At 42.4% G+C, this 26,344-nt stretch overlaps 1 protein-coding gene across 6 annotated transcripts in view; it reads left to right on the top strand.

Moving 5' to 3' along the window:
* The window catches only part of Sh3kbp1 (SH3 domain containing kinase binding protein 1), a 390,661-nt gene that overhangs the window by 319,071 nt on the left and 45,246 nt on the right, over positions 1-26,344 (top strand). For all 6 annotated transcript variants that reach the window (XM_029564790.1, XM_008835702.2, XM_008835705.2 and 3 more), the window contains 2 exons: positions 2,557-2,637; positions 5,102-5,261. In XM_029564790.1, coding sequence (XP_029420650.1) covers positions 2,557-2,637; positions 5,102-5,261 — 241 coding nt within the window. The remainder of the gene's footprint in view (positions 1-2,556; positions 2,638-5,101; positions 5,262-26,344) is intronic.

Genomic DNA, 26,344 nt, shown 5'->3' with positions numbered 1-26,344 from the left:
TCATACATAAAGATGATGATTCATATTTCCCAATAGAACTCATCTTTATAACAGTCACAGTTAATTATGGAGAGAAATTCCTTTATGGAAGACTATTTAAATGGCTTTTTAAAAAAGCAACAACTAAATGGGGGAGGGGATAAGAAGGGAGAATAGAGGATATGAATTGATCAAAATACATGATACACATGTATGAAAATGTCACAGTGGAACCCATTATTTTGTACAGTTGAATATATGTTCTAATATGTATACTGAAGAAGAAATAGCTAAAACAAAATTAAGGGTGTGTTTAACTCTATATATCCACAGTTGTGACATATCTATAACACTTAAAGTATGAATAAATGTACATTTCCTATTTGGATTTTTCATAAATAGATTAAGAAGTGATTTTGTTTGTTTGTTTGTTTATGAGATATGATCTCAATCTAGGCCTTCCTAGCTGGCCTGAAACTCATGGTGCATTCCAGTCTGACTTTAAGAAGTCATTTTTCTAAGATTTTGGGGGACCACCAGTTTGGAGGAAAAATCATTTGAACCCCCAATTTTTTCTCCCATTTATTTGAGGATAATTGAGAATTACAGAGCTTAAGCCCTGAATTTGGGTGTTAATTATATCTCCTACTCTACCCCCATTGAGCAGTTTTATTTTGCCACCTAGTGGTTCTGGCTATAAAAATATTTTATTGTGCCAAGATTAAAGCAAGCTATTTATGTGCTTTTCTCCGAAGACCCTTTCCCCTAGAGGGCCTTGGTAACCAGTGAGAGCCCAAGGCAGTGAACCAAGCAGTTCAAAGTCCAGGCATCCTAGAATAAAATCTCTAGGATAGCATTCTTGAAAATAGTAGAATTGTCTATTCTTCTCTGTCTTTGGAAATGAGACTACATAGTAGCATGGTAGACAGATTCTTTTCAAAATAATTTTATGAGCATTTGTGATGAATTTCTGCTGGGCAAAGCAAGATAACATTTCTTCTTTCTTAGACTATTGCTATTGTTCATTTATCCTGAAGAATCTTAGGACTTTCTTTGTAATGAGGAAATATTCTTTTTTCCCTTCTCATCAATTTTCCAGCTATGTAGTAGATATAAATCAGATACAGTGTTTAATTTGTAGTGAATCATTAAAAGGAGTCAGATGAATTATGAGTCCAGTAGAATTTTAAAAATTCTTTGGACCTCTGAGATCTCCTAATTCATATTTTAATACCTAACACACATCTATGGGGCTGGCCATGTGAAGAGAATCAAAACACTCATCCAAGTCTATAAGTAAAAAAATACTTTTGATTGATTTGTGCTTTAGCTGTTTCTGAGTGCTCTTATATGCCTGAGGCAGTGGCACTGATGAGGACCTGAGGTGATGGAGCCATGGCAGGCTGTGTGATTAAAGATGAAATATAAGGCGACGTATTGGAAATATGTAATACTTGGGGAATTCAGACGCAGAGTGAAAGGCTGTAGGGGAAACCGCTGTAACATATCTGCATATTCCTCAACTTAAAATTATGTTCCAGATACTGTTTGCTGCATTACAAACCACCACTCCAAATTTAGTGGCACAAAATAGCAATCTTCATAGATTCACAGATTCTGTGGGTCAAGCATGTGAGCAGAGCATGACCAGAATGGTTAGTTTCTATTCCATCAGGTCTGGGGTGGTGGCAGCTGAACTAGCTGAGGCTGGAGCATCTACCTCAAAGACAGCTGCTTCAAACACATGTCTCACTCTCTGTGGCTCGAGGACCTGGGATACTAGGCTTCACTGGGGTTGCAGGCCTCAGTGTCTATGCATGGCTTCTCCAGGGTAGTTGACCTCTTAGAGTGGGGTCCAGTGTGCCAACAAAGTGTAAGCTATGTGGCTTTGTATGACTTAGCCTTGGAAATGGCATGGTATTACTTCAGTCCCTGGTGAAAGCATTTGAAAGGTTTGCTGGCTCCATCCCTGCCAACGGTATACAGACTTCACCTCATAATCTGAGGTCTATCCAAAAATTCTACATCCTATTTTTATTCTACTGTAAGAAGAAGCCCAGGTCCTTGTGAAACCTCTTTTATTTGTAAAACATACTATCCTGTGACCCCTTATTTGTACATTATGATGAGTAAATTATTTCAACACATTTCACATGCCTATTTCATGATACCCTGTGACCTTTTAGGCCCAAGAAAACCAGGTGAAGATTAATGTCATTTTTATTAATTAAATGTGTATAGACAAGCAAACCTTAGTGGGGTTTTTTCAGTCAGATTTACTATACAGCCCTGGCTGGCCTAGAACTTGTGGTGATCCTCCTGCTTCTGTCTCCCAAGTGCTGGAATTATAGATACACAGCATTAAACCTGCTGTGCAAACTGATTTCATGATGTAGGCTAGAAATGACTTCTGCTCTGTTTCTGAGCAACTCTTATCATCCAGATAACACAAGCATACAGCTCAGGAAAAAAATAATCAGTTGCCTTTGCTGTGCCTGCCGAATGTTTAAATGCTGATGCATCAACCAAATGAATACAGAGAACATTTTCTGATCACTATTAGCGTTTCCTTTTTAGGTACCACAGAGAGAAAACATGAAATGAAAAAGATGCCTCCTGAAAGACCAGAAACACTTCCAAACAGAACAGAAGAGAGAGGTATGAAATAAATTCTTCTAGAACAGCAAGGTTTAAAAAGTGCTAGGTTATTATTAAGAACTATCTGTCACAGCACAGACCCAATCGCCCACAGAATTTGCTTTGGAATATGGTGATTATAGGTTTGTTTTCATTGCTTCCCAACATCTTTGTGGACTTTAAGCTCACTGAGGACCTTGAATATATCTGACGCTTTCCATCCAGCCCCTCCCCTGTGCCCAATGCCTTAGAAGCTCATGCACTATTGATGGGTATTCTTGGCTTGTTGAAGTTCCCATCCAGACCAATGAAAGCCTTCTTCCTTGGTCACTGCAGGACCCTCGACTCTGGCTAATAGCATTGCAGACACATGTCCTTGGTCAAGAATATTGGAGGGGAGGAAGGTGTCATGGTCATACTGGGAAAGATAGCTCAGTCTCAGAGGCTCCAGAGAGTGGTCAAAAATGCCATTGGCAGGGATATGGCTTAAAACATCTCACACAGTCAGATTTATAAATGTGTTTACTTCCCACTTCTCTGAGTATCTGTCCTGATGAAATCTGCATGCTGTGGAAAGACACATTTTACTAGGTACCCAAGATGTGATCGATCACATGTTTTTATGGAAAAAAAAGTGCTAGGTTATTATTAAGAACAGGAAACCAAGCAAATTCCATTTTAAAAAGCAGTTATTTCAAAGTCATAAGAGAAATGCTGAATTGATGGATATAATTATTTGAGGTGCTCCTTGGTGGCCTCATGAAATTTTGCTGTAGAATTTAATATTTCCCATCAGCCTACTGAAAGTTTTGCCAACATTGCAACCAATTAAGCATCTATACTTCTTTCTTTTGCAGTGAGCAGGTAAAATTTGAGTCATAGAACTTCATTGTGAGGGCCAAGTCTGTATCAACGATGAATGGGAAAAAATGTCATTCAGTTGTATGCCTTACCAACAGCTCTTTGCTAAAAGTGTTGTGAAATTAGGATGGGGATAGCATTTAGTCTTTATAGACGACATATGACTAGTGTCTGCATCCTAGCCAGGCTCTGTGATGAGGACACTTCCTCCCCCTGGTCCATGCTGACTAACTTGTAGGCTGATATGTGGGCAGCCACTCTTCTCGGCTGGCCAAATAGCCACACATCCCTCACTCTTCCCCTCACCCGAGTCCTTGTCATATGCCAGAGTGAGTCAGGGAGGCAGAGACCCTGATCAGAAGCAATAGGACTGTCAGGAAACTGACCCTGCTCTGAGGCTTGGCATCCCTGCAAGGTCACCAGATCCTGCCTCATTTCATCCTGCAAGCTGCTGGCATTCCTGCTCTCACCCTGGTCCTGTTGCACAGCATTTCAGCAGAGCCTCTCCTTCTCTGGCTCTAATGTGCCAGAAAGTGAGTTCCCAGCATTCCTTGTTGGAGCATATTTTCCTGTAGAAACATGGTTATACCTGCATAATACCTGAGGGGATGCCCAAAGTAGTTGCCAATGGGTCTCAGTCCCCAAACTACACATCTGTACTTGCCAATAAAAGGCGTTCTGAGGGGCACTGTACAAGGAAGTACAGAGATCCCATATGTGCTCCAATGGGCCACTGTCTCTGAAGTTCAGTATTTTAGTAGGTTGTGGATGCATGCTTGCATGCTTTTTACACCATGCACAAGGCAGAGCTTGTTGGGAACAGAAAATGGAAGTTGCTGAACAGTGCCCAATTTAACTACTTTATTGTCAACTTTATCCTAATAGCTCTGACTCTAAAAACCTTGGGATCCAAAATCTGAGAAGCCCCACTTTGTCTTCCAAGTTCAAACTGTGCAGAGACTCCTGAACAAGTTCAAGTTTTTCCCTGCGTAGCTCCCATTTTCTTGACTAATGCCCCTTTCAGAGGCTAGCCTGAGAGGTGTCAGGCCTGTTCCTTCCTTAGACCCAGCAGGCAGATAGATCCTTTGAGCCATTTATTAAACCCATCAACCATCAATTAAGCATCAACTATATACCAGCACTACACAGGCTTTTAGGGAGATGCACAGACATGGGCCCTGCCCTTAGAGACTGACAGCCAGGTGCTGAACACACACCCAGAAAGTGTCCACGTGGAGCCTGTTTATAAAAAGCTTCCTCTAATGCTCGGCTAAGGAAGGTGAAAAACCAACTGTGAGGATGGTTCCAGCTGTCAGGAGGGAACATGACACTGGCACATTTCAGCAAGGCTTTGAAGTAGGAGTTTGCCTAGAGGGTCAGTGGCCAAAAGGGCAGAAGAACCAGCACTAGCAAACGAACAGAAAGAAGGGAACAGGGAACTGTGGCTGTTTCTAGCTTGACAAGAAATACATGGTGTTCTGTTGCTACCAGCATCCCCTTCAGAAATGACATCCATGAGTTTTATTTTCATAGAGGGGAATAAGCAGTTTGCATCTACATGCTCTCCCTTACATGAGATCTATCTGTTTTCTTCATGTTTGCTTCCTTAAACAATGACTTAAAGAAAGACCAGAGAGAGAGCCAAAACTGGATTTACAGAAGCCCTCTGTTCCTGCCATCCCACCAAAAAAGCCTCGGCCACCCAAGACCAATTCTCTCAACAGACCTGGCGCACTACCCCCAAGAAGACCAGAGCGACCAGTGGGCCCACTGACACACACCAGGTACTGCTGAGCTCTCACCAAGGCTGGCAGACATGGGATGAACACAGGGAGAGAGTGGGGAGAAGTGGGAGCCAGACCTCCCTTTTCTGACCTCTAAAAAGATGCCAGCTACCCACTTCTGTCCAGGGCAGAAGGGGTGCAAGATGTTGGGGAGCACAGTGTGGGTTTAGGGATTAGTAGATAAAAATTGGGCATGCATCTTGTGAACCCTGCTCATGTGCAGAGCATTTTCCTGGGCTTTGTTAAGAGCAAGGTCAACTGTCTTGCAGATTGGAGATACAGATGTTATACTCTCCTTCATCCCCCAGATGCTGGCCTTGGATTTGCACAGCTCGCTTATAGCTATGTCTTTTTACCATCTAGCTATTTTGTGGGTCCTCATGCTACACCCTAGGCTCCCTCTCTTATTCATTACAGAGCTTGTTGTGGAACCCAGGAGCTAGCAGGACAGAGATATTCCTGGGATACATATCTCTGAGCTCTAAGACCCTCAAAAATAGTCCTAGCAACATGACAGTTTCTACAGTGGCTGGCACATGTATTAGTAATGTGAAGTCAGAGTTGGTAGTATACATTCCAGAACCAAGATACCTACTACAGAGCAAGAAACAATTGAATTCTTGCCATATGTTCTTAGCTAGAACTTTCTACCATTGTATGCATGCATAAATACATGTCGCTATAATTTGCCAGAGCAAGTCAGTGGCCTTGAGGTCTTCATCTGTCCCTGTCAACACACTGAGATTTTGTTCCTTTAGGCTAAGTTTGCATAGTGGGAGTTGTGTGAGGCTTCTGAGCTCTTGTGTTAAAATCAGGCAGTCCTCTAGGCTTGCATCTCAGCCCACCTCATAGGAGAGGTGTGAGCCTTGGCAAGTTGTTGTCTCTTTGACCTAACGTTCACCATCTTTAAATTGAGAATGATAATGGAATTCACCTACATAATCCCCAAATATGGAGCACACACTATAAATCAACAGCATTATATTGTCACCTATTGTGCTATGTAAATCACAGTAAGACAAGTATTCATTTGGATTTTGTAAAAATTCAAAATGTGGTATTGTACACATAACATACAATTTATCATCTTAACCATTTTAAGTGCTCCATTCAATGGCATTAAGTACATTGACATCATTGTAAACCATTTCCAGAGCTCTTTTCATCTTGTAAACCTGTACCTCTAGCCATTCAACAGCAACTCACCATTGCTGCCTCCTTACAGACCTGGCAACCACCATTCTGCTTCCTGTCTCTATGATTTTGACCCCTAGGTACCTCATGTAAGTAGAATCTAAGTCTATGTGTCTTTTTATGCCTGGCTTTTTTCAATTTGCACAATGTCCTCGGTATTCAGCTATGTGGTAACATAGCCCATTTGCTTATAATAACAATAAGAACAACAAACAACCCAACACACACACACACACACACACACACACACACACACACACACACACACACACACACACCAAATAACCCCTGCCCTGGCTCATGCAAGCAACTAACAAACAACCCAACACACACACACACACACACACACACACACACACACACACACACACACACTGACCAAATATGGAGACACTAAATGGTGTAGATGATTGAGAGACAGGAAACAACCAACAGTGTTGGCTATTCACATGCCTGTGTGTAGGAGCCTGTCTGCCCAGCCAAGCACAGAGCCGTGGATGAGCCCATGTGAGTAGCAGCTAGTTCACTTATCATTCTCTGGGTCTTTTACCAAGGTCGCATCCAGCCACTGCTTCTGTGAAATAGCCCTTGGGGACATGAATGTGACCATGGCCCCTGCTGTGCTGGTCAGGTCCCTATGTATCATACCCTGTTCTTTTGACAGATAATAAAGGGCTCTTCGTGTTCAGTGAGGCCACTTAACAGCTCCAAGAACTTGAGCAACAACCACATCATTGGTGCGCTCAGCCCAAGAGCTAGCATATCAGAAGAAAAAGGTTATGTAAACTTAAGTGCTTCTAAAGAGATTCTGAGCTATCAAAACAGAGAGAAGATGTGGGGCAGGAAAGGTCACCCTTCACTTCATAGCTAGCAAAAGGACAGCCAAGGCCACATGCTGCCAAATCCTGTTTGTCTTCAGGGGCTACACATATTTCAATAAATAGCACTCAATAGCACTCCAAAGTTGATCCTGCTGCTTTTCATGATGATCTAATCAAAAGAGAAGTAGAATTCCCACCACCTCCTTGTTTCAAGAGTTACCCCTAACCCTGTGGTTACAAGATAGGTGCAGCTTTGCAAGCTGGGGGGAAGCATGCCATCTATGCTGAGCTCCCAGGCCCCCTAGAGGTCAGTTCACCCTCTGCCTCTCTGTAGTTCTTCTCAGCATCAGGTCTCATATCCACTTGTGAGTTAGGAAGACAGGCCTCCAAGGCAGATGCACTGGAGGGCTGTGCACAGAAGTCAATGGGAAGCATAAATTCTTAACACTGTGTCATCTGAGCAGCCTGGGAGAAGGTGGCAGCCCCTTGACCTTGCTCACCCTGTGAGCACTGCTTTGCAGATAGTGAGGGGATGGAGGAAAAGCCCCATGTTCCTGCTCAGACCAGGAAGGGAGGGCTTTTCCTGCTCTTACTCAGTGGCTCTCAGACTTAAGCAGGTCCCAGAATCATGTGGATATCTATCCAAAGCAGATTGGTGGGCTCCATCCCCAAAGTTTCTGACTCAGTAGGAGTCAGTAAATATGAGCTAGATCTGGGAATTTGTTTTTATTTATTTATTTTGAGAAAGGGTGTCATGTAGGCTAGACGATCCTTAAACTTGCTTTCACTTTGAGAAGGACCTTGGACTTCTAATCCTCCTTCCTACACCTTCCTAGTGCTGGGGTCACAGGCTCACAGACATGTGCCACCATGCCTGAATTGTGTGGTGCTGGGAAACAAGCCCCGGACTTTGTGACTGCTAGGCAAGTTCTCTACTAACTGAATCCTCAGCCCTAGAGTTTGTGTTACTTTTTAAAAAATATATATTTTATTTATTATTTTTATTTTATGTGCATGAGTTTATTGCCTTCATATGCTTAAGTGTAGCTGTGTTGTACAATGCCTGTGGAGGTCAGAAGAAGGTGTTGGAGCTCCTGGAACTGGAGTTGCAGAGGGTTGTTACCCACCATGTGGGTGCTGGGAATCGAACCACTTAGGTCTTCTGCAAGAGCAGCCAGTGCTCTTAACCACTGAGCCAGCTCTTGAGTTCCGGAGTTTCCATTTCTAATAAGCTCCCAGGTACCGCTACTGCTGGTGATGGCAGAGCCTTCACCTTGGAAACTGCTATTTTAGGTTCTCCCATGTTGGTGCTGGTGCTCACTGCTCTTCCCCTAGCCACTTCTCATGCACTTGCTGATGCACCCTGATTTCTGTGCCCAGTCAGCACACCCTCCTCTGGAAGCCTTCCCTTACCTCGGGATTGCTCTCTCCTCCAAATGCCTGACACCCCATGTTTAGCCTGGTGCCAGGCCCCATGCTGTGCCACTTGGGATGCACCCACCCCCGGACTCCTTTACTGGATTTAAAGCAGATCAAGAGTGTGTTTTGTCATCTCCACATGCCTTACGGTGTTGAGCATATGGTAGTGGCTCATTTAACAAACACTTGTTGGATTCTATGGTTCCTTAAGGGGGGGGGGTGCCAGTGCTTATATTTTGTTCCATTTTGCCTCTTCTATCTTCCCAGCCTCTATACGAGCTCTTTAGCATGTGTGCCTTACATTCTGAAAAGCCTAATATGCTGTGGATTTTAAGAGGCAAATAAATTAAAGATCAAGGGAAGACTCCTTGCCCCTCTGTACCAAATGCACATTCTGTGTTTTGCTAAACAGTTGCATTGGAAAATCTCAGCATATATTGCTTTGTGAACTTGCTTTATTCTGCCAGATTAATTGTAGTAGCAATGTGCTAGCTGTATTCAGGCAGTCTGGTGCCAGTGTTCCTCTGTAGAAAGGGCACTGTGTGCTACGTGAAATCAAACCTATGCCAGGATTTACCTGACCAGATGGCCGGCAGGCTGACAGACACATGATTAAAAGAAAGGACACACAGTCCTCGTTGGCAGCTCTTGTTGGGAATGAGGTATTGCAGCTCCAGCTGAAGCATCTGAGCTGCGGCTTCTCACCAGTAAGAAAGTTTGCATGGCACTTGGAGAAGAGGATGGTTTCTTTATCTTTAAACAGGAACTAGCATGTCTGAGGTAAAGGAAATAAAGCATGTTTAGGAAGAGCATATAGTCAGTTTTTCGATACATACATTTAACAAAAGTGCATCAGGACCTACTGTGTGTCAGGCACTCTGTTCTGGATCTCAATGAAGGTGAGATTTGGGTGTTAGCTGCTCAGTTCTCAGGAATTATATCTAAGGATACCAGAAAGACACCAGCAAGCAGTTTGTGTCCAGTCTGAATAAGTGGGAAGCACACTGTAAGGATCTGAACTTAATTGCTTTGTTCCTCAGGTGTTTCTGTCCCACAGCACTTGTTAAAACTGTTCCTCAGATTTCTAGACATTAATATGAAATTTTAACATGAAAAGAGAAGACTTCATAAAGCATTTCCAAAGCCAGTTATGATGGCTCATGCCTTTAATCCCAGCACTTGGGAGGCAGAGGAAGGAGGATCTTTGTGAGATCAAGGCCAGCCTGGTCTATATAGTGAGTTTCAGGCCAGCTGGGGCTGTAGGGAGATCTTGTCTCAAAAAAAAAAATCATCACCGGAGTTAATTTTTAAAAATCAAGGATGAGGGGACCAGAGAGATGGCTCAGTGGTTAGGTGCACTAGCTGCTCTCGCAGTTCCCACTACCCATATAGTGGTTAACATTGTAACTCAAGTTCCAGGGGATATAGATCTGCTCCATCTTGTGGCCTTTCCATGCATGGTACACACATGGTATGCTTGCATACATGGAGGCAAAACACACATATGAAAAATAATTAAAAATTGAATGATGAGCGTGGTGGTGGCGGCTCACATGCTATCCCAGCACCTGGAAAGTAGAGGCAGGAGCATCACAAGTTTGAGGCCAACCTGGACTATAGAATGAGAACCTCTGTCAAAAAAACAAAACAAAAGAAACAAAAGATGATAATAGATTTTCCCTAGGCTGTAAGGGCCTCCTGAGTTGTAGCCTGGGCCTTGGGGATCCTTCTATTGCTATTTCATGGTAGGTTTAGCTTGGCTCTGCCCACCTTGAACAGGTACTTGTGATCCAAAAAGTATTCTCTCTGCCCTGTTTTTGCAAGTGAGATGTCAACATAAATAGATTCAAACATAGATCTCTAATAACTGCCTATACCTACATCTTGATTTATGGATGTATATAGGCACACACAATTGTGTGTGATTAGTGTTGATGGTTTGTTTTACTGATTTAATAAAAACGGGTTTACAAGCCTGTGTGATAAGAGGTTAAGAGGGTCTAAGACTTTGCAGAAGGGTCCAAACGAAAAGAAAATCTAAGGACATGGTGGAAAGAAGCAGGTTGACATTAGCTCTAGAAATTGCATGCAGTGAAGACAGAAAACCAGAAACCCAAGGGGTAGAGCATGTGTTCGCCCTCAAAGGAAAGAGATAAAAGGAAGCAGGGTTAATCCTCACCAAGTCAGATAGACTAAGCGATAATCACTTTTCCTTTTCTTCTCAAAGAATAAGGGAATCTAGAGGAGGACTTTACCCTGGAGAGAGCGAGAGCGAGAGCGAGAGCGAGAGCGAGAGCGAGAGCGAGAGCGAGAGCGAGAGAGAGAGAGAGAGAGAGAGAACTTTTCCTGTCCCTTGTTACACACCCTCTGAGTGGAGGGAACAGGTAACTGGCAGGGGCTAGTGTCTAGAGTCATAAGTGATAGACATACGGTCTCAGATGAGTGCAACTACAAGTGTTAGGAGGAAGTAAGGCAAGCAAGGGTGAAATAGGAAAAGTTGAGGGCTGGAAGTGAGTACAGGATGGTGGCCAGAAGGAGAGGTTAGTGCTGACAGTCTTAGAGGAGAGATTGTTCCGGGGATGAACCTGTTCACAGTGACCAGGGCCATGGATGTAGGTAACTGAAGGTGAATGAATGAAGGGTGTAACAGCTGGAGAGATCAGGGGAGGAAGGCCAGCGTGGGAGATGGATCACCCAGATGGCCATCAGAGAGAGATGCTCAGGAAGGTGGCAGTAGCAGGAGAGGGGGAAGGCTAGGGTTCTTCCGGCTAGTGTCCCTCCCAGATAGATATCATTGTATTTTGGGAGTTCATGGCAGCCTGTGATAGAAAAGTTTAGCAGTTTGTTAGCAGGTTGTGCAGACTTCAGAGGAGGATGGGGCCTTTTGAAAGAGGGTGGGAGGTGTGACCTTGAGGTCGCAATGATAGGACTACAGACAGAACCTGCTGGCTCTGTTTTGTGTGTGGCAGAGCTCAAGAAACAGCCTTCACTTTGGCTGGTTGCTGAGAGTTGTAAGGTTAATGTGGGCTATTCAGTGAGAAGGTTCTGGATGAAGGGGAGTTGAGTACCAAAGCTCAGATTTCTCAGAGGTCACTGTCTGTCCATTGACTTTGAATGTGCAAGTCTGTGCCAGTGACATAACCCTAGAAGGTAGGAAGTTGAGTGGTTGGTCATGAAGATGTGACAGGAGATCCATTGGCCTCCTAAACCCTTACTACTTGGAGATGATGTGTTGCTGAAGAACTTACTTTGACTCATGATTTGAGAGGATCAGCCTGTGGATGCTTAGCCCCAAGTTCTTGGGCACAACATCATGGTAGCAGGAGTGTGGCAGCAGAAATCTGTTCACCTCATTGTGGACAGGAAGCGGATAGAGAAGAGGGAACTGAGGATATGAAACAACCTTCAAAGGCACATGCTTAGTGACCTATTTCCTCCAGCTATTTCCCACCTTCCAAAGTTCCCACAACCTCCCTAGAATAGCACCACCACTTGAGTACCAAGTTTTCAACATATTGTCTCGGGGGGGGGGTTGAATAAACCATAGTGCCTTGTATTCTTCCTATAAAAGGCTGGAGGCCCTGCTGAGAGGATTGGAGCACAGAAGACTGCAGTGCAGTGGTGTTACATTTTCCCCTGCTTGTATTGATGCTGGAACCCTAGATTTCAGAGAAACATGAGAGATCAGTGACTGATGAACACTGAGGCATTTTAGGTTGAGGCAAAACTTAAGTCAACGTTTATATACCAAACCTCAACTAAGTGCTTAGAGAAGGGTGGATATCTCTCTTGAGACCAACTTACCAGCACAGAAGTTAATTTTTTTCCAGATTGACCAAGGCATCCTGGTGGCTTGTGAACTCAAGGTTATAATTTAGCAGGAGATAAGCTGATTACTCTAAGGTATGTAGATAGGCTCTGTTGATTATCAATAGAAGTCATCATTAAAGAAGACCCCTTTCGCTCTTATTAGGTATAAGTGAACCTGTTGATTAAAAAGGAAGAAAAGGCTAGTGAATAAGTACAGGTAAATGTTCCTTGATGTAAGAGGTGCACTTGGGTGCTTAGGACATCATTGTGAGTGGGGATTGCTTAAGTGCTGTACATTTCTTTTGGAAAACTTATGATGATGCTTTATGTAATTGTTTCAGTATTTTCCTTCTTATCTGCATGCTGGAATTAAGGCATGTCCTTAGAGACTTGAGGGAAGTATATCATGAATGTGGCTTACATTGGCTTATAGGTGGTACTTATAAACATGGAATGGAAATGATCACATCAGGAGATTATGGAGAAGAGGAGGAGAGAATAGAAATAACTGCAGGGAGGAAAAGCTATTTTTAGGAAGAAGAGGGGCCAGGAGCTATGGATAAGGGTAGAAAGAGTATGCTGTCATGGAAACGAGAAGCATGGTTCTCACACTTGGTGTGCATTAGAATTACCTAGGGTGAGCCAAAGAGAAAATGAGGAAGTGGGTGAAGCCCATGTACACTTGGATAATGAGAAATTGGTGGTGGAAAGAAAAGATGGGAAATGCGTGCTAGATAACGGATTCAGTGACAAGAGGATTTGTGTGTGCATGTTTTGTTCTTTTTTTCTGATAGTCATGATGTGCTGACATTTAGCCAAGTCCCCTTTAGGAGGAAGTGAACTCTGATCAGGTTGGAATCAATACCTGCCTACTCAATGCTTGCTTGGCTAACCCACCCCTTTTATAGACCCTTCGATCTTAAGCAAGGTGCTTATCTGTCTGAGTCTCAACTTTCTTCCTTGGCTCAGTGGTCCATTCCTGAGATGTGGAGAGTTTAAACAAGCCGCTATACCTTAGGCCCTAACTTCTAGCTTGGAAAGTTTTGAGCTGTCATCAAATCTTTGTACTACTTTTTTCACTCTCGAATGAGTTAGGTGGAAGAGGGTTCCCATATAGTGGCAAGCAGATCATGCTCTGGGGTCTTGGACAGTGCATTGGAATACCTCAAGGGAGTGGAAGCACACAGAGTGTCCCCTAGAAGCAGTGACAATGTCAGGACTCAGAGGAGGGTGGGAACTGAGGGAGGGCAGAGAATTTAAGATGCCCTGGAATGTCTGAGGGTGCAGGGGAATCACATGCTGCAGGCTTGTCTACATTACTTGCTGATCTCAATTCGTTTGTATATGTACTCCTCTTGCCATTTTTTGTTTTAAAAATATTTAAAAATTTTATGTGTATGAGTATATTGCCTGCATGTGTGTTAGTGCACCTGTGTCATGCAATACCCATGGAGGTGGGGAGAGGGCGTCGGATCCCTTGGAACTGGAGTTAGGGACAGTTATTAGTAGCCATGTGGGTGCTGGGAACTGAACCTGAGTCCTCTGCAAAAGCAACCAGTGCTCTTAACTGCTGAGCCATCTCTCCAGCCCTCTCTCCTTCTTTCTACCCACATGTAGAATGGATTTTATTTGCTGCTTCAAGAACCAATAGTAGTGATAGGATTTATCTACAACTGATGCAGTGAAACACTAGGAGGTATTAAACACACACACGCATACACACACACACACACACACACAGGGCCATTGGTTTCTATCATGCTTTTCCCACAGGGTATTTTTAAAACTATTTTATTTATTTCTATTGTATGTGTATGTGTGTTCTGTCTGCATGTATGTAAGTGCACCCATATGCAGTGCCCACAGAGGCCAGAAGATGGCTTCAGATTCCCTGGAACTGGAGATATGGATGGTTGTTAGCTGCCATGTGAGTGGTGAGAAATCAACCTGGGTCCTCTACAAGAACAGGAAGTGCTCTTAATCTCTGAGCCATCTCTCCAGCCCCAGGCTATGTTCTTCCTCCAAGCTTCACTCCACAAACTATTCTCATGGTTGTGCAATGATGAGTTCTCTCTTCTCCAGGCACTGACCAGGAACTGGATCCAACTTCTTTAGAGTCCCTTGCTTGACTTTGAAACACCAAGCTGGGTGACTATAGATGAAGCCCACCAATAATATCATTCCTTTTGCCTTCTGGGGTTGCTGGGCTTGTCATGCCCTAGCTGGACTCTGGAGGGAGGCTTGTTTACAGAGTTTTTACAAAGAACAAAGATTTGGAGGGATTTGAATGAGCAATGCCCCATCACCTTCTATAAATAGCAGAGCTTGTTTGTGTTCATCTGGACAAGGATATGTGATGCAAGGGGAGAGATGCCAGGGAAATCACTCTGGTTCCTGCTTCTTGTGCTCCTGGCCTTGCTTAGGTAGTTCCACACTTCGGTGGGACCACTGTTGCAATCCCAGAATATCTGTGCTGCCTGGGACATGTTTTAGCTTTAAGGAGTATACGGAGACTCCAGGATCTCAGCCTTTTGGATGTACTTCTGGGAAAGGACAGAGAGGTCCTTCCATCTGACTGAACAAAGGAAATCTATTTTCTTCTTTCCTGATGGAAGGATCCAACCTCCAAGGCATTTATTTGCCACATCCCAGGGCAGAATGCCCCTGAACGACTCACAGATGTGCTGAGCCCTCTTTCAGTTGTTAATCTGAGAGAAAAATAAAATCTCCTGGAGCGTAAAATATGTTCATGTGGAGGCTCATTTGTATTATTGCCATTCCAAGTCTGGTAAGAAAAGATTGGGCTAGGCGTCAGGAATCTTCCATCTGGTTCCTGCTCTGCTGTCAGTGAGTTGCCTGGCTTTGTGCACTTCCTCCTACTCTCTAAGCACACAGGACTTTGGCCTGTAACAAAGTGGGGGCTTGAGCTGGGCAGACCCCACCCAATTTTCACAGAGTTGAGGTCTGAGGTATAGAATGAGTCACTAAGTAGCTCAGTCTCCTTAGCGTTTGCATCAGAGTATATCACTGGACTGAGACCTTGGAGATAAGCAACAAGACCTCATGTTTTTACATGAGAAAGAAGACAGGATAACTCAAGGGGTTTCTTTGCGATCTCACATTTGACATGTGCAATTGTCTGTATGATTTCACAGCTCCCAGGGGGGATGAGAGGTGGTGAAAATTAGAAGACAAACTATGTGACTCAGTGAATGCCTGCACATGGGCAATAAAGCTTTTTAAAAAATCTTTTCCGGGGCTGGAGAAATGGCTCAGCAGTTAAGAGCACTGGCTGCTCTTATAGAAGACCTGGGGGGGTTCGAGTCCCCAGCACCCACGTTACGGCTAATGACCATCCATAACTCCAGTTCCAGGGCACCTTTCACCCTCTTCTGACCTCCATGGGCACTGCATGACACGAGTGTACTTGCCTACATGCAGGCATTACACTCATATACATAAAAATAAAAATAAATCTTTTCCTTGAGGCTGGAGAAATGGATTTGTTTCCTAGCACCCACATGGCAGCTAACAACCACCTGAAACTCCAGTTCCAGGATATCCAATTCCCTTTTCTGTCCTCTTCAGACATTGCATGGCATGGGTGCACTTATGTACATGCACACCATACACTCATACACATAGAAAATTATAAATAAAATATTTTAAAATTTTCCATCTCTTCTGAAATCTTCCCCCACTCGCTGCCCCGTAAATTTGTTTTGTTGTTTTGTTTTTGCGCTTAAAGCCCAAATATTTGCATTGTGGTAGCATATCCTTTTGTGAGAAGGGGGCTACCCAAGAAGTCATCATATGGATTTGGAATCTTGTTCAGTAGGAGGTCTTTCTTGCTTTGTCCCCACATGCCTCCAGAAGATCGGTGGCTTTTTGGTGTTTGTTGTAGTGCTATTAATGCTGCCACAGATTTGTTTGTGTGCTTCCTTGGGCTTCCTGTGCACTTCAACACCATTTCCATCCCATGTGTATTGGCTTGACTGTCTCAGCTTGGGCTAAATTAGGCCTTGCCACTGACCGAGTCCATGTTCTCAAGGGATGCACACTGTTGTACAGTTTCTACATTCTGATCTGTGCACAAGCCCTATTTTATATCTCAGGTCTAAGTGGGAAGAACAGTTCCCACCAGGTGCATGATTTTTGTTTATCATTAGCACTTAACTTGGGATGCAAAAATGATTTATCCAGCTGGTAGTGAACTAGCCTGACACAGACAACCTGGTATCATTGATGACTCACTGTTCCCAAGGCTAGGTCCTCAGCCTGGAAGACCAAGAAGCTGAACAATAAAGCAGCTTCAGTAGAGACAAATGGATTAGAAGTTCAAGATAATTCTTGACTACCTAGCAAGTTCAAGACCAGCCTGATATACATGAGATGCTTTCTTTAAATAAATACATGAATGAATAAATGAATCAATGAGTCAGTTTAAAGAAATGTTCAAGATTTGGGGCTCTGCAATTAGACTTAGTAGGTTCAAATCTATATCCTGTCATTTTCTTAACTTTTGTGACTTTTTATTAACAAGTAACTTAACCTTAGTTTCTTTCCCTGTATAGTGAAAATCAGGGAGTAATAGGGGATGGTTCCCCAAGAATCAGACTCTCCTCCAGCAGAATATGATGTTATGTTGGATGGTTACCTGCCCATGAAAGCAAAAGGAAGCAGGATTGGGCAGACAGCGAGTCAAGTTTTAATAGTCACCAGGCATCTCCCAGATCCATGAGGAGATTTGGAGCTAAAATGGTCCAACAGATCTGGCCCATATTGTACTGAAGTATCTGACACTCTTACCCACGAATATGGACTGCCCTGGATAGTGGGGAGCACCTTGGCCAAGGAAGCTCTCTGCAGCCAAGCCTGTCCCTGGAGGCTGAAAACTGGAAGCTGCCCATGACAGCATTCTTAGGAAAGCAGATGACACACCTCCCACTGCAAGGGGCTCCCAATGCATAGTGACTAACAACTCAAGGGGAGTTTGTGAGGATGAAATACTTCATAGCATGTAGGAAGCTATTCTAAGTGCCTAACATGATGGGCACTGAGCAAGCAGCAGCTGCTGCTGTTATTGTCATTTTAGGGTCTGTTTCTCACTGATTGGGCCCTTGGACTACTCAGGCCCCTGTCTGTGATTTAGCTTCCTTGTGCAGGAAAGCAAGGGGACTCCTACAGTGTTCACTTACCTATCAATCATGCAAGTCCTATGTTTTAAGTATCAAACTAAAACTGCTAGGAAAAATATGTGGAAATAGGATCATTTTTATTTCCAGCATTTAACAAATGAGCCTGGGCAACCTTGTTCTACTGCCTTTGGCTAGATAGTGCTATGCATTGCCAGCTTTCCCCTGTGCTCTCCTTTTATTTAATTGAAGCTCACCAGACAAAAAACACTAACAGGAGCCAGTACATGACAAAAGGAAGAACCCTTTCCTTTTTTCCTTATAGTTCAATAGCACCCATTTTGCCAAAGTGGTCCCCTTGTGTTAGCAGACTGGGGGAAAATGGAGCTCATGGAGAACTGCATCCTCATTGGGTATCAGCTACTCCATACACGTGCTTTGGTGAATTTCAGAAATTCTGGCATTTTTCAGAACTGAAATTCATTAGCATTGTTGTAAAGAGGCTATAAATATAGTGAAAAGCATTTACAAATAGACATTGTAAAATGCTTACACACCCACAGTCTGAACACTGTCAAAACACCAGCTGCAGCCTCCCTACTTGGAAGGATCAGAACTTTTTTTAAACTACACCTACTGTGTTTTCAAAATAGGCTCGCTTCTGGTCCTAGATAGAAGAGCATTTCAACTGAAGCCTATGTCTGGCTCTTGGCATGAGGGATCAGAGCTCAGAGAGGAACAAAATCTTAGTTTCCATCTTTTCCAAGTGTTGCCTGTGTTCTGGAATCTGGGGAGAAGGCACTTGGGCATAGGTAATTCTTGTTTCTTCAGGATGGTCCCTCATGCAGGTGAATCCTGGAAATGTGAAACTGTTTCCTGAGGCAGAAGCCTTCCATGACAAGAGTTTTACAGTTTTGTTTTCTCATTTGCATGATACTTTTTATGATTTTAACAGTTGTGAAGCCAAAATACCCTTTATAGCAACAGTTTTCCATTGAAGGCCGTTGTGATAGAATGTTTAATTCTTTAGGATTTTTCAAACAGGAATGTTGTGTTCATTTGCATGGGTTTCCCATAACAAAATACCAAAGGCTGACAGGGCTGGAGAGATGGCTTAGTGCTTAAGAGCACTGGCTGCTCTTGCAGAGGACCTGGGTTCAATTCCTAGCTCCCACATGGCAGCTAACAACTGTCCGTAACTCCAGGTCCAGGGGATCTGATGACCTCTTCTGACGTCTGTGGGCATTGTGCACATATGATACACTTAACATACATACATGCAAAACATTTATACATATAAATCAAAGAAATTTTTAAGTGCAACAGGCTGAGTGGCTTAAACAACAGAAACTTATATCCTCATAGCTGTGGAAGCATTGTACTAGGAGGCAGACATGACAAGATTCTCTTCTGCATGGTCTGAAAGAGATAACTCAGATTAAGAGCACATTCTGCTCTTCCAGAGGATCTGAGTTCAGATCCTAGCAACCACATTGGGTGGCTCACAACACTGTCACTCCAGCTCCAAGGGATCTGATCCCGCTTCTGGCCTCTGCAGGTACCTGCACATATGTGGCAGGCACGCATGCACGTGGCACACATGTAAATAAAAATAAATCTTTTATTGTATTTTTTATTGAACTTTTACAAATTTCATACAATATAATTTGATGGTATTTAGATCTCCTCCCCTATCAACACCTCCTCTTATTACTCCCCACCCAATTAATTTAATGTACTCATATTTAACTATTTTGGGGGAGACAGGGTCTCCCTAGCCCCAGCTGTCCTGGAGCTCACTATGTAGACCAGGCCAGATTTGAACTCACAGAGATGCCTGCCTCTGTTTCCCAAGTTCTGTGATTAAAAGTGTGCTCCACCATGCTTGGCATTACATATAATTGTGTGTGTGTGTGTGTGTGTGTGTGTGTGTGTGTGTGTGTGTGTGTGTGTAATAAGGCCTATAGAGTCTAATTTATGTCCCCAAATGTCCTTCAGTGTGGGTCATCCAAAGGAACCTGGTAAACCTACCAAGAGTCCCATCCTTGAAAGAGACTGTCTCTCCCCCTCCCAACAGGCATCAGTTGCCAGAAATATCCTTAGGTTGTATTTGAATTTCTTACTTCTCCATGTCTGTGCTGGGAAAATAAATCTTTATAATGATTCTCTTCTGCCAAATAAATGGGGATCATTAACTAGGTATGAAATGCCATAAGAGCTGATATAGAAGGGTACTGTGCAAGAATCAAAAGGAAATAAAAGAGGGTCTCTGAATGCTAAGGGGCGCGTCACATTTGCTCTAATACCTCACCCCTGCTGTAGCCTCCAGCATTTCTCTAAATTAGGGATCAAGAACCCATTTCAGAGGAAATCCTCCTCAAACTAGCCCAGCAAGCATTGTGTTGTTGAAGCACCCAAATTTCAGAGAGGTTAAGTAACCTGACCAGGGTCATTTGGTGATGAGAAGCAAGAGAATGAGATGTATTACTCCTGGTTCGGACTTCTGAGTTTAGGATTCATCATTCCACAAAGCTTGAGTGATTCCCAGGAGAGATGACTGCATGGGGCACCTGTGTTTGGGATGATTATTAAAGGAGAGTTTGTGGGGCAGGGCCCAGGCTGTGTCACCTTTTATTGTGACAATACTGTTGGGAAGAAATGAGAAAGAATATGAATTGCCTGTATTATATGAGTCTTTAGTCACTATTAGCAAAAGCAAACTTTAAATGGAAGGAAAAATTCACCTGTAAACTTATTCCAGAAATGGCTACCATTAACATTTTATTTTTTTAGAATCATTTTTATTTATTTATTTATTTATTTATCTATCTATCTATCTATCTATCTATCTATCTATCTATCTATTTTTGGTCTTTCTGAGACAGGGTCTCCCTGTAGCCCCAGTTGGGCTTGGAACTCACTATGTAGACCAGACTGGTCTTGAACTCACAGAGATCCACCTGCCTCTGCCTCTGGAGTGCTGGGACTAAAGGCGTGTGCCACCACGCCTGGTGACTACCATTAACATTTTAAAGTCTTTCTCCCCCATCCTTTTCCTATGTATGATGTAGATTGTTTTTGGCAGTCTTATGTGGTTGTGATCATACAGAAGATCGTAAAACTTTATGTCTTGGAGAAAATTGCATTTATTGTGCAAATACATAATACATTCCCATTTCAAAATATTTCGCCCATGTTCATGGGTTCCATATGTATTTTTCAGGCACTGAGTTAGGTGGTGAAAATCACTGATCCAGCTTCCCAGGAATCACTACCATAACTATTCTAGTCTTTAAAAAATCCTCTTCCTCACACATCAGGAAGGCATGTGGGTGTATGTGTGTTGCTGTGTGGCATTGTTAACCTACCTTTGTTCTCTAACATTGTAATATAAGCATTCATTCATTTCAAAATAACCCTGTTTATAAGAATCATTGTAATACCTCATAAAGGTCCATCGAATAGCACAGTTTTTTTCAAGTGTTCCCCTATTCATGAAATATTCCATTGCTTTTACAGTTTTTTTCCTAATTCCAAACAATACAACACTGCACAGAATTCATTTGAATATTTCAGATGATTTCTTTCACATAGTCTGAACTATGGCTCAGCACTGGGTCAAAGCATATGAATATTTAAAATCGATATATACTCTAAATTTTACTTAATTTTACCCTGTGCCATCCCACAAAGGATTTTAGTGACTTCCAAAATTTCACATTATGCTAGGTGAAATAAGCCAGGAACACAGATGAACTCACCTGCATGTGGAATCTAAAAGTATCACATTCCTAGGACTAGAGAGTAGAATGATAGTTACCAGCAAGTGGTGGAGGGGTGGGTGGGGAGGGAAATGAGACACATTGGTCAAAGGGTACAAAATTTTAGATAAGAGAAATAAGTCTTGGTGACTCATCACACAACATGGTGATTATAATAGTATTGTATACTTCAAAAAAAACTGAAAGAGAGGACTTGAAATGTTTTGACCTCAGAGATGATAAATATTTGAGGTGATGGATATGCTAATAACCTGATGTGATCAGCCTGTGATGTATGTATGTGTTGAAACATCACATTCTACCTCATAAATAGTTAATTACTTAATTCTCTAAAACTTAGCCAGTTGTGGCCTTCTGTGTTCATCACAATCTGTTGTATGAGGAAGCTTCGCTGTTCAGAGTTGAGGTATATATTGAAATTCTCTCTACCCCTGTTCCATTATGTTCCATGAGCCTTAGGTGTAGAGGTTCCACTGTAGATGTGCAAGTTAGGGCTGGGTGTCTCTCACACATATATTCTCTGTGTGTGAACAGTTATGGAACTCTGTAATAGCCTCCATCTGTTGGAAAAAGAAGCTTCTTTGATGAGTAGTGTACGGTATACTTTTCTGTAAATATAAGTTGGATCTATATTTAGCATACAGTAAGAAATTTCATTTTTCTAGAGATATGCCAGAGATAGGGTTTTCTCTAGGATCTATGACCTCTCCAGCCATATGTATTTGACTATATTTTTGTGCCACCCATGAGTTCCCTCCTTCAATATAGAATAAGGGAAATGGATATCAGGCCCCAATCTTAGCCAAGGAGCTGTTGGCAACTGATTACTGCTGGGTGAGGGACAGTAGATCTTCTTTAAGAGAGTGACTCTAGATAGGCTGACTAGACTCCAGTGGATGAACTTGTACCGAGGGACATCTGAGTATAAATACTTGACTGGATAGGACTTAACATATATGACAGAATGCATGAAATCTGCTGGGAAGGTATGGCGGGGTGCAAATGGGGGAAGGGATCTAAATTTGATTAAGAACTATTATGTAAAAGAGACAAAAACCCAACAAAACTTTTTTAAAAAAATATATACAATTACTATATGTCAATTAAAATAGTTTTTAAAAATAAAAGACTAGGGCTAGGGCGATGGCTTAGTCAGTAAGAGCCTGGTGTGCAAGCAAGATGGCCTGAGTTCAGATCCATATACCCACACAAGCTGGGTACTGCTGTAGCCCCAGTGCTGGGGGAACAGAGACAGGTGGATCCCTGGAGCTCATTGGCCATCCAGTCTAGTTGAATTAATGAGCTCCAGGTTTAATGAGAGACCTTGTCTCAAAAAATAAAGTAGGGATCAATCAAGGAAGATACTTTATGTCTTAGTTTGGGTTCTCTTGCTGTGATAAAACACCATAAGCAACTTGGGGAGGAAAGGGTTTATTTCATCTTATATCTCCCAGGTCATAGATCATCACTGAAGGAAGTCAGGGCAGGAATTTGGATGCAGGAACTGAAGCAGAAACTAACTGAGGAACATTGCTTCCTGCCTTGCTCCTCTGGCTTGCTCTGCTACTTTTCTTAAACATTTCAGACCCACCTGCCCAGAGATGGCACCATCCACAGTGGGCTGTGCCTTCCTGTGTCAATTAGCAATCAAGAAAATGTCCTACAGGCATGGCCACAGGCCAGTCTGTTGGGAGAAATTGCTCAACAGAAGTTCCCTCTTCACAGATGACTGTAGTTTGTGTCACGTTGACAAAAATTAACTAGCACACCCAATATTTACCTCTGGTTTCCACATGCACACACCCACACAGATACATATGTACATCATACACACACACACACACACACACACACACACACACACACCGAGATGGGGGGGAGGGAGGAAGGGAGGGAGGGAGAGATCTAAACTAAAACAAAAGACTGGAAAATTATGTCCAAAAGAAAACCAAATACAATATAATAAAATGGAAATAACAGTGGAATAGTAGTAAAGCCCAAGATACCCAGAGTACAATAATGGACAATGGACTGTTCTACAATCCCTTGATAGGCTCATATTTGATTACAAACTTCCAGCAGTTAGCTCAAAGGACACCGCAGCTCCATGATTGACATTAACCAAAATATATCATGAAACCACATGTTCCAAAGCAGCCAAGTTTTGAGATACATGTGATTAATTCAGAAGCAAACCTCCTCCTCACCAACAGCTCCTCAGATGTACTCCTCAGCCACCTGCCAGGATGTCACTTAAAACAATCTTGCCTTTATATTATTTCCAGATACCTCCTTCCCAGGATATTAAAATCCAAGTTTGTTCAGTCCCTTCATATAAAAATGGTGTAGTAATTACATATAACCTATGCAGTCCTCACTTCTACCTTAGCTCGTCTCTATTGCTTATAGTAACGGTCTGGTATAGATGTCATGCTATGATCTGATACTGTATTCTTTAAGGAATGCTGACAAGAAAAAAAAAAGCATGTGTTCAGCACATGTGTATTTTTCCTCTTGAATATTTCCATTTACTTTTATTTTTTAAATTATTTATTTAATAACCACATGATTAGAAGCATTTCATTACAGCATTAACATATTCAATAACAATTTCCAAAGCAAAGATGCATCTCTTTCAAAATTGGCTGTAAATTTTTAGGTTCACAGTTGAATTAATACAGTTATACAATATTGAATTCAGTATAAACCCTATAAGACATAAAATTGAATGAGGTTTTAACCTTTAAAAAAGATCTCCGGGGGCTGGAGAGATGGCTCAGCAGTTAAGAACACTGAATGTTCTTGCAAAAGACCCAGGTTTGAATCCCGGCACCCACATGGCAACTAACAACTGTCTGTAACTCCAGTTCCAGGGACTCTGACAGTGTCTTCTGTTCTCCGTGGGCATTGCATGACATGGGTGCACTTACCTATATCTTTATACCTATACCTATACCTATACCGCTTATCTATATACCCACATCCCAAATGGCACTCTCCCACAGTCTCCTGCCTCTCCCCACTGGAGCCCATATACTCTGTAATCCCTGTTACTGTCCACTGTGTTGTTGGCACCCCCAGCTGTTCTCCAGTGCTTGTCCATCCGCTGAATCTAGTCAGCCTATCTAGAGTTCCTTGTTTTAGGAAAGATTTCCTCCATGCTTCCAAATGAAACCAGCCACGGTCAAGCAGGACCTTCTTTGATTTATTTTCACATAGATGGAACTGGTAAAAGAAAGGAGCCAGGGTTCCTCCCAAGCCCATGTGACCCCTGAGGAACAGACCCTCAAATGACCTTAAGAGTAAAAATAAGTTGGTTTATTTGGTACAACTGTATGGTCTTAAACACCCAAAAGGAAAGTATAACCAAAGATTAAAGGGATCAATATAATCCTTTAAGAGTCCATGTGTATAGCTAAAAGCTACATAATAAGAAACAATGCCAGAGGAGATACCTTCCTTTGAGTTTTTGGCCACAGTGGCCCAAGAGACTCCCAGATAGTAAGCCAGCATAGAACTGGGAAAATGAACAGCAGACCCCAATCTTATCTAAAGGAATATTGGCAGCTGATTGCTGCTATTTTTATTTTTTTAAAGACTTATTTTTAATTGTGTGTGTTGATGTGTGCACATGAATGCACATGCATGTAGAGGTCAGAAGAAAACATCAGATTCCCTGGAGCTGGAGTTACAGACAGTTCCAGTTGTAAACCACCCAACATGGTTGCTGGGAACCATACTCAGAGCCTTTGCAAGAGTAGTATATGCTCTAAAGCACCAGGCCATCTCTCCAGCCCTTTTATTTTTTATTTTTTAAAAACCCACAATTGTATTTATTTATTGCAGTACTACAGATGAGCCCAGGGTTTTTTGGGTGCTAGGCAAGGAGTCTACTACACTATATTCCCAGCAGAATTTTTTTGTTTTTGTTTTTAATTAACACATAATTAATTGTATATACTTATGGCTATAGTGTGGTATTTCAGCACACATATAATGTGGAATGATTATATCAGGATAGTTGGCATATCTCTCCTCTCAGATAGTAATCATTTCTTTGTGTTGGCAATATTCAAAACCCTATTAGCTATTTTGAAGCATTCAATTAATTATTGTCAGCCACAGTTATCTTGGCACACTACAGAACATTAGAGCTTATTTCTCATGTCCATCTGTAACCCTGGACCCATTAATTATCTTCTCCCCACCTCTCTCTTCTATATAGCCCTCCCACACTTTGGTGATCACTATTCAGTTTTCTATTTCTTTGAGTTCAGTATTTTGGCATTGATGTGTAAGTGAAAACATTGTAATTTTGCCTTTCTGTGCCTAATTTATTTCATTCACCATTATGTCCTCCAGTTTGATCTACGTTTCTTCAAAAAAGCAGGATTTTATTCTTCTTTACACCCTAAAGTGCTGGAGATAAACACAGAGTGTTATGTGTGGTAGGCAAATACTCTACTACCGAGCCACATCCCCAGCCCTTCAATCTTTTCATGGCTGAGTAATATTCCACTGAATATGTATACCATATTTTCTATGTCCATTCACAATGGTCAATTCCAGATCTTGGCTACTGTGAATATGTTGCAATTAACATGAAAGTACATAAGTCTCTTCAACACGCTGATTTCAGTTCCTTTGGCTGTGTACCCAGAAGTGGCCAGATCGCATGAGAGTTCTATTTATAGTTTTTACAGGTATTTTTTGAGGATCCTCCATAGTATATTCCATAGTGGCTGGACTAATTTACATACATTCATAATAGTATATAAGTTCCCCATCTCCAAGTCCTTACCAACAAAAATATCGTGTGTGTGTGTGTGTGTGTGTGCGTGTGTGTGCACGTACATGCGCATGTATGGAGAGCAGAGAATTTTGTGGGTTCAGTTTCTCTTTCTTGTTTCTTTTTACAAATA

Source organism: Nannospalax galili, unplaced genomic scaffold (assembly GCF_000622305.1).
Source record: "Nannospalax galili isolate Female #2095 unplaced genomic scaffold, S.galili_v1.0 scaffold217, whole genome shotgun sequence".
In the NCBI taxonomy this organism is placed as follows: Eukaryota; Metazoa; Chordata; class Mammalia; order Rodentia; family Spalacidae; genus Nannospalax; species Nannospalax galili.
Note: the sequence above shows the minus strand (reverse complement) of the source record. Positions and strands in the feature narration are given on the sequence as shown.